Raw genomic sequence first — 9,127 nt, forward strand, 5'->3', positions numbered from 1 at the left:
TCCTGCAACAGCAGCTGCCCGGGAACCCGGCATCCACGTGCCTCTGCCATCGCTCACTATCTTCACCATCTTATCTTCATCATCAGCCCATAAGACTAATTATCCCTAATTATGCAGCGAATAGATGCATCTCATCCGACATGCCCTGAGTTTTCCCTTCCCTGTGTTTTATATCCACAGATCTTGTTTTTTCTTTTCACATGCAAATATATACGCCTATCACATATGTTTTTTTTAATAGACCGCCTCCTTCCTCGTTGCGCTGCCTTGAGCACGGGCGATATCCAACCAGCTCTGTTTGCTATTCCACAGCAAAAACTATCTGCAATTACCTTTAAAAAAAGCCTCGTACTTTATTTTTGGAGAAAGCAGGTGCCAGGAGCAGGACAGCACATTTTTGGCGGCAGAGCCTAATACCCCGCAATGTCTTTTCCTGTTTCCTCTTGCACTTTTTTGCTGCCGAAGAAAGCTGAGGGGCTTTTCCAATGCGGTTTTTAGCTTATATTTCCCATCCAGCCCATGGGGGAAAGCACTGGGGTGACCGCCCCTTATCACCCTATCTGGGCAAAGGAGCTGGATGGTTGCATAGAGGAGAGGAGCTTTCAGAAAGGGGAAAACTGGCGTCTTTCCTTGCATGCAGGCGGCTGTGCAGATGCACGTTCCCCCCCCACGCACCCTTGTGCCATATTTCCACCTATCGTGTTGCAAGGCTGCACCAGGATCCTGCTGCTTTTCTGCTGCAAGCACCGACGAGGCAAAACAAAAAACAAACAAACAAAAAAAAAACCCCAAAGCAATCACTCGGTGCTTCGGCCTGGCCTATTTCTGGTTTAACTGTGCAATTTTGTAAGCTCGCAGAAGCATGGAAAAGTTGCTAGCAAAAAAAAAAAAAAAAAAAAAGCCAAAAACCATGCAAAAGTCACAGCATCAGTGTCAGGATGGCCGAGTGGTCTAAGGCGCCAGACTCAAGGCTCTGCCTTCCTCCCTCTCCTGGGTATTCTGGTCTCCGAATGGAGGCGTGGGTTCAAATCCCACTTCTGACACATCCTTTTCCCCATGGAATGGCCAAAGGACTTGGAAAAACACCTTCATCAAAGCCTGAGCTGATAGTTGCAGAGATTTTTGCCTGTTTTTAAAAAGCCCCAGGGCAAGCAGAGCTCTCCAACAGGAGCCAAGACACAGTTGAGTAGCTCAGTCTCCAAAGTAGGACATAATCCCGACTACCACCCCCAGCATTCGTCCGCGCCCTTGGCCGAAGCTGGGCCCAGCCTTAAATGGCTGTTTTGTGTCATTAAAAAAAGTATTTTTTTTCTTCTTTTATAGACTTGCAGAATATTTTGGTGGGGAAGGACCACTGGAGGTAGCCTTAGATGGCTGCTGCGAGCCATAAGAACAAAGCAATTTTTTTTTCTTCTGTAGACGCACAGACTATAAATTTCTGGAGGTCTCTGATCGTCAAAGCAGGACCCTTTCCAAAGCCAGAGCAGGTTCCTCAGTGAACGAACCCACTTCCCACACCTTCTCCCCATCCAGCCTGGGCTCCAGCTTGGTGGCCTTCTCCTCCAGCCTGCCCCTACTTGGCTTGTCCTGGGGAGCTCCGAAATGGAAGCAGCACCTGGGTGCGACCGTGAGCACCTCTGGACAAGAATAATCCCTTTCCTCCTGCCGGTTGCAATCTTTGTTGATTCAATTGGGATTTTTGTCCCTTTTCCAAGCCTGATGCTGCAATCAGCTTCAGGTGGAAATGTATTTTCCACTAAGCCCCACGGAAGCACTAGACGGGAGCATGGGAGGAACTCATTTTGCAATGAGCAGGATGCATTGCTCATCTTCAAACAATAAAACCTATTATTTGAGGCTAATCTCGAGAGCATGCAGTAATCTATACTGTACCAAAAGAAAGAAAAATTAAGCAAGCCACCCTCTGAGATCTCAAGGTGTCCTGGAATAAGACACACAAGTCTCGGTTTTATCATGTGATCCGCAAAAAGTCATCACTGCGTATTAAGAGGTTTTTGCGTGCTGCTGAGTGTTCAATGTGCAAATCTCCAGGAATGAGGTAGAAAAAAAAAAAAAGAAAAAAGAAGCCTTTGATTTGGGTTTCTTCAGCATTTCAAAGCATTTGGCTTTTCACAAATGGAAAAGGGCTCTGGGACAAAAACTTTAAAGAAGCAAGAACTGAGGTGGGGAGGGGAAAGCATGAGAAGACGTTTTCGTTTTCATTTTTCTCGTTAGGAAAGTTTTATGGACATGAGTCACCCAGCTTGAATGAGGACAGAGGAGAACTTGTGAGATGAAAGCTGCTAAACTGGATGCAAAGATTCAGTTCCTAATTTCGATGCGTCATCAGGCAAAGACACTGGGGAAGTTGCGGCTTTGAAGGACCTCATTAGAGGCACGGCCAGGGTCAGAGACAGTGTTAAAAGCACATCTAACCTCCTTGACCAAGTCCCAGCAGCAACATTGAGAATATGGGAAGATTAAATTGCTCCAAGACTGGGGCTGCTGCAGCCCCCACGTTTGCATGGCCATGCCTGCCCCTTATCCAAGACAACTGCTCGTTGATCACCTTTTCTCCTCACTGGGTTAGCATTGAGCTGGATCTAAACCTTAAGCCAGACCCTAAACCAGACCACCACCATCACGCGAGTGCCCATCTCAGGGCTGGGTCCATGCTCACATTGCTGGGAAAGCCAAGTGTTGTGGCAGATGAGACAAGTTAGAGGCATAGGTAAGGTCGCACCGCTTGATCTTTCCAAAACCCCAGGTCCCTGTCGTGACTCTCCAAAACTCTGCTTAAGCATAGCAAAAAAATCTACAACATTAAGACCTGAGCAGGATAAAGGTCATCTTATGGTGCTCTGGTAGGTCTCTCAAGCACAGACAGCTGTTTATTCTGGGGGGAAACAAAAAAAAATGTATCGCTCATCCGGTTTTTGCCATTTAGGTGAAGGCATCTAGCTGCAGGTTCCTTCTCAACTAATGGAGAGAGGATCAACACGGCCAAAAGGCATTATGCACTGCCAACGTTTAGATGGCTGAAAAGTGATGTCCTTGTGCAGTGGGGAAACCAGGCCAAGTATTTCCCCACCAGGAAGCTTTCAGGCTGTCCTAGAGAGGGGTGTGGTCACCGTCATTATATTCTGATAATCATAACACTTCACTCAATGTCCCGTAAATTAGTGGCTCATGATCAAAGCTGCTAACACCAGTGAGTAAAAAGAAAAAAAAAACTAAAGGAAGTGAGTAAATGCTAGATGGCTACTTCCCCTTCTCATGACAAATCACACTTTGCTCTCTTTTGGGGTGCGCTGATTGGCAGAAGATTTCTGAACCACTACAGCTGATTTTTTTTTTTTTTTTAAAGCCAGGGTATAAAATGAAAGCCAATCTCAGAGTGTGATTTTTTCTTCCTGCTGGAACCATGGATGGGCTTGGTGAGTGACTCTCCCCCAAACCTAGAGCTCTACTGCTGGCTTGCCTGGGTTTCTCCTGCCTTCAACACCTGAGTTTCTCTTCCTCTGGTGGGACACCTGCCTTCATGTTGGGGTACTTGGTGGTATGCCCTGATGACACCAGCCAGGGATCTCCCTATCTTCAACTAGGGACTGTTATGATCACATGGAGCTTGACCTGGCAAACACTGTAGGCAGCAGGAGGTCCTCCTTGCACATATGGGGAGCATGACTTGTCTAGACGTGCAGGGAGAGAAGGAAACACAGGCGTAAGCTTGGATTCCTCAGGGATATTCCTGGAGAAAGTCTTGTTGCAGTAGGTTTGTGGTTTCTCCAGCTTGAGCCACCAAGCCAGGAGATCATGGGGCACTTTTGAGAACTGGTCCCAACACATTGCTCTCTTCCCAGAAGGACTCTGATCACAAGGAAGATCTCCTTGGTCTTCCACACAATTTCTGAGGTTGCCGCGTTGGGTGGGGAGGGAGGCAGCAAGACCCATCTTTGGCTCGAGGCTGCAACGCACCCTGCACACACCAGAAATGCAAGTCAAGGCGATGCCCCATGCGTTCCAGGAAGGTCGGCACAGCAGCGGCACTGGGGCCGGCAGGTTTGTGAGCTGTTATTGTTGCGATGTCACCTTTCGCAGCCCGCAGCAGACGTCAGCGCTGCTGTGAACGGGCTCACCCCTCCAGTTGCAGGAGATGCTTTCTACTCATTTGTTCTGCCACCGTCAGCGCACCATCAGGAAAAGGCTCAGCACTGCAGGCTGTAGAAAAGTTTGCTTTCAGGAATCTTGTGCAAGTGACTGGGAAAAGCTGCCTAGAGAGTAACAGCTCCAAGGTCTACTTGCAGCTGGTGCACTTCGAGCCAGGCTGTAGGCAGATCTGAGACTGTCCCAGGGAAAGCAGCAATTCCACAGGGAATTTCCATGAGTAAGAATTTTGTCACAGCATGGCTTTAAGATCGTTTTTTCCTGGAAGGAAATTAGTACCAGTGGGGAAGAAGGAAAAGCAAGTGAATGGTATCCTGTAGTTACTTTGGAGAACAGAAAGCAAAACCAGAAACCCCCAACTTACTTTCTGCTCACCAAACTTCCCTTCGCTATGGAAAGATTCATGTAATGTTGGTGTGTCTATTCTGGGAGACTTCTTTTTTTTTTTTTTTTTTTATTTTGAATGGGCTTCAATCTGCCTGCTATTTCTCATAGAAAATTGTGGAAAATAAATTACTTTAGGTAAACAGAAGAGTCCTATCACCAGTCTTCATCTAATCTAAACATCTTTCGAACTACTATCCTCCTCACTCCACCCAGTGCAGCAAAAATGCAGCAAGTCACTGAAATAACAAGGAAGGCAGTAGGGACAAGAAGATTATTATTATTGTTTTTTAAATTTGCCCTAATTCCTTGCACATTAATAACATTTAATCACCATTCCTCATTACAGAGGAGCTGCACGAGGAGAACATGAGTATCTAAAATCATCCCTATTAACCATGGGCTTGACTTCTCCTTCAAATCAGTCCAGTACACCCCTTGACATCCATCTGTGGTCATCAGAGATCTGCTGATCCTCTGACTCGCATGGGTTTCGTAACCACTGCAGCAGAACTGATTTGCTGCTCTTTGGGGTTTGGACACCAACATACTCAGAGCAAGTCTGTGCTGTCACCTCCCTCTCAGGCATGAACTTGCACGCTGGCTCTAGAGTGCTTTCATCATATTCTTTTCTCCTCTTTTCTTCTCTTCCCAGTCCTTCTCCAATTACTCCTCATGGTGGGTGTACTGAGTGCCAAGAGGTTCGCATGTTTCCCTGAATACTGCCTCCATGACAAAGACTATGATGAGCTGCTGAAGATTGTCCAAGAAGGGCTGGGAAATGCAACTAATCCAGCAAAGGTGGTCATCGTTGGTGCAGGAATAGGTGGCCTTACAGCAGCAAAGTTGCTCCGCGACGCCGGGCACACAGTAAGTAGTCCTGTGGAGGGTAGGGAGGGCAGCTGTGCCCTGTTTTCCTGCACTAGACACTTATCAGCTCAGTAGGTGGAGAGGTCCCAGGCAATAGGGAGAGTTTGGGATCTGCAGATGGTTTATTAGCCATCCGGAAGGAACCTGTCTCACTCCAAGGGCCATAGATGCTGCCTGCCAGCCAACGGCCCAAGAACTTGCGTTTCAGGTGCTTTGCTTAAAATAGCAACTGCTCAAACACCTGTAACCTCAGCCCTGTGCCCGCTTCTAGGTTACCATCCTGGAAACCAGCAATCAGGTCGGCGGGAGGATCAAAACGCACCGAGCAGAGAATCTGGACTGGTACGCAGACCTGGGAGCCATGCGGTTGCCAAGCAAACACAAGTAAGATGACGTCCTACTTCCCTGCCATGTTCAGTGGAGGAACTGGCCCACGTTAGTTGACAAATTTGTGGTTAAAGATGAGGCTGAAGGCTCCGGCTGACACTGAGAGAAGTTGCAAGCAAGTCACAAACCACTCCCACGCACCAGACAGCGGGCTCGGAGCTGGACGTACAGCAAGGCTCCCCTCCCAGTTTGGTGGGGCATTGCTCTTGCTCCTGGGTACATCCTTGAGCAAGCAGCAACCAGAAAGAGCAAAAGCCAACGGGCTCCTCCCTACATCGCCTGCTGGTTGCTGCACTGAGCTAGGAGCAAGCAGGACGATGTCCGTGCAGTAACAAAGAGGCAGCGCTGCCTGCAACAGCTGCAATCACCACTCGCAAGCCAACCTGATAGACATGACTTCACCAGCACAGTCAGTGGAAAAAGTGTCCTTGTAGGCATCTAACAATTAAATGCCATCTCCTGGGTTTTTTTCGGTTGTCAAGAAATTAGCCAGCGTAGTAGCATTCACATTGTGGAATATTAGTGTGCATCAGGATGGGTTAGGCATGACTTGGTGGTCAAGTTTTGGGTTTCGGTGGTTTGCAAATGCCCTCTCCCCCATCTGCTCCACTTTCTCTCCCAGGCTCGTCCGTGAATTTATTAGGCAGTTTGACCTGAAGCTAAACCCATTCATCCAGACAGACAAGAACACCTGGTACCTGGTGAACGGCATTCGAGTAAGAGCTGAGGAAGTCGATAGAAACCCCGACATCCTCAAATATCCAGTGAATCCCTCAGAGAGAGGCAAAAGTGCCAGCCAGCTTTATAGGAGAGCACTAAAAGAGGTATGTGGCTATGGGGAAGGGAAACTACTTTCCAGCAATGGGGGCTCATCTATACCATGCTGAAGCTATTCCCTCTGAACTGTGGGGCAACCGGGAGAGAAGCATCCTGGAGACCTGGAGATAAGGTGCCCACTTACACCCCCATGTTCAGAGCAGCGCGCATCAGCCTCTGAATGTGGACAGGTGGACATGACTTGGTCCATATCACGTAGGGCGGAAAGATCTCCCCCTTGGGTGGTTCACATGGAAAACATGGATCTGGAGCACTCCACCACCAAGGTCGCTAGGGCCATGTGAAGGTACCTAGGAGAGCTGAAGTCCACCATGTTTCACTTTAGATGCAGCTGCATGGATGAGCTGGTGGCCCTCAGCTCCCTTTACAGTCCAGGAAGAGAAACTTTTTCCCAGGTGCAGTTCATCTGTCTTATTTCAGATACTGTGTTCTCCCAGATGAAATGAGCTCCTGTTTCCCTCCAGTTATACCTATCTCAGTACGGTTGGACCAATCCTACCGGATCAGGACTGAATTTGTGGTAGTGTTTTGGAAAATAGTTTTACTCATTATAAATATATCAAATGTTTCCTACACAGGCCTTCAAAGAGTTCTGGACTACAGACTGCAAGAAGTACCTGGCTAAACATGACTCCTTCTCTACCAAGGTAAAGGGCTTTGCCTTGGGATTACATTTAATTCCCAGCGCTGACAAACCTCCTTTAAGAAAGGATCTGAATTACTCTACCCTTTCCTCCATCACCACTTTGACACCCTCTTGCTAATCAATACTGCCTTCTACTTAAGACGCCAAGAAAGGAGCAAGCTTCACTCTGATAGGGAGTTCTTAGAGCTGTCTCATCAGATGGCAAGAGGAGAGGAGCAGGGTGAGGTTGGCTGGAAATACTTTGGAAAGTAACCCAAATTACCTGTGTTCCACCATCAAGGGTCTCGTAATTGGATACGAGGAAGTATCAAGAGCACTAGGGAAGGATTACATCATCCAAAACATATTGGCTTCCCCATCATATTTTGAGCTGATCCAGCCTGATAGAGGAGGTGAATGAAGATGCCAATCACTAGAGGTTAATCACAGCCAGGGATAAAGTTTGTGACAGGCTGGACAATTGGTTCTGAAAGCATCAAAAGAGTCAATCTTGCCATCTGTTAAACGAAACGTTCTACCTCCCAGAAAGGCCAAATGTTCCTTGGCTTTATGCTTTTCAAATAAAGTTTTTAGACTATTGGGGTGCAGGTGGCTGTTCCCGGAACTGACTTCTCCTTCCCTTTTCTTTGTTTTAGTCGATTAATGAACCCCCAAAACAAACCTTAACTGCCACAGGCCAGTAACATGCACTACTGCGCTCAAAAAATAATTTCCAAAACAGCCAGAAAAAGCATCAAATGTTGTCCTTGCTTTTTTAGTTTAGTCACCAAGCTACAAATCCCTTCTTTGCTCACCTCTAAAGCCTCCCGCCATCGAAAACTGGAGAAGGCATTGGCCTCCCTCAAGAAGCTACAGAGCTGCATCACGAAAAGCTTCTGGCCCAGGTGCTAAGCAGATCAGAAGCAGGAACCAGGCCTGACTTTTGCCTCTAGATATGTAGGGGATACATGCACTAACAGAGTGATAACTCCAGGCAATTCTTCTTACCCTTGTTTTCTCTAGGAGTATTTGATTAAAGTAGGAAACCTAAGCAGAGGAGCTGTTCAGATGATTGGTGACTTAATGAATGAGGACTCTGGATTTTACTTGTCTTTTCTGGCCTCGCTGTGGGATTTCACTATCTTCTCTGATGATGAAAGGTAAAACTGAGTTCTCTTACGGGAAACCCCATTTTGTACCAGTCCACAGAAATCCATTGGAAGGGGGGATTCCAGAGTGACATAGAAGGCTGTGCTCTTGGTCTTTGGACCTGTAACAGTATCACAAGGGAGATCATAGTTAGATGCAAAATAACTATTCCAGTGCCCTCACACTGAGTATTTGCACATGGAATTTCTTGGGAGAGCGAATCTGGTCTTGACAGGAGAAAAGCCACCTTGCACCCTTGGAAAACGCCCTTCCAGCAGCTAGCGTGACCATGGAAGGAGGCAGAGATTCTCACATGGGGCTGGGAAGTCAACTGCAGTCCACGGAGCACCTGCTGTTCTCACCTCCTCTCTGATCTCCTTGGCACTTAGATGCCTGAACAGGAGCCAGATTGACCTCATTTTCAATTTGAGAGGACCAGAGTGCACTCCTTTCCTCTGAGCCACCTAGATTCCCTGTGGAAATCCTGGAGGAGGCCAGCCCTTCCCAAGCTCAATGCCTACTCCAGGAATGCAACCTGGCTGGCTCAGGCCAGGCCGTCTCTCCTGGCCTGATGGTCCTGTGTGAAGGCCTGCATGTCGCTCCTAACTCAGAGGGCCCCAAAGCTCTGCTGGTATCTTCAGAACAGGTCAGGTCTTGCAGTTCCTAAAAGCCAGTGTGCTTTGCTCACCTCCTGCTCCTTCTTCCTTT

At 47.7% G+C, this 9,127-nt stretch overlaps 1 protein-coding gene and 1 non-coding gene across 3 annotated transcripts in view; both read left to right on the plus strand.

Moving 5' to 3' along the window:
• Positions 1-932: 932 nt before the first annotated feature.
• On the plus strand, positions 933-1,043 carry TRNAL-CAA (transfer RNA leucine (anticodon CAA)). Its single transcript has 2 exons — positions 933-970; positions 998-1,043. It is a non-coding gene; the product is annotated as a tRNA-Leu (tRNA).
• A 2,241-nt stretch (positions 1,044-3,284) lies between these two features.
• Positions 3,285-9,127, plus strand: part of IL4I1 (interleukin 4 induced 1) — an 8,048-nt gene continuing 2,205 nt past the window's right edge. The window contains exons 1-6 of one of the 2 annotated variants that reach the window (XM_068923937.1): positions 3,285-3,437; positions 5,207-5,421; positions 5,693-5,805; positions 6,431-6,632; positions 7,224-7,292; positions 8,294-8,430. In XM_068923937.1, the coding sequence (XP_068780038.1) occupies positions 3,425-3,437; positions 5,207-5,421; positions 5,693-5,805; positions 6,431-6,632; positions 7,224-7,292; positions 8,294-8,430 (749 nt within the window). In that variant the 5' untranslated portion in view covers positions 3,285-3,424. Of the gene's footprint in view, positions 3,438-3,891; positions 4,063-5,206; positions 5,422-5,692; positions 5,806-6,430; positions 6,633-7,223; positions 7,293-8,293; positions 8,431-9,127 lie in introns of those variants that run through there. The other variant, XM_009667225.2, reaches the window with a different exon arrangement.

The sequence above is a fragment of the Struthio camelus genome, chromosome 36 (assembly GCF_040807025.1).
Source record: "Struthio camelus isolate bStrCam1 chromosome 36, bStrCam1.hap1, whole genome shotgun sequence".
Taxonomy (NCBI): Eukaryota; Metazoa; Chordata; class Aves; order Struthioniformes; family Struthionidae; genus Struthio; species Struthio camelus.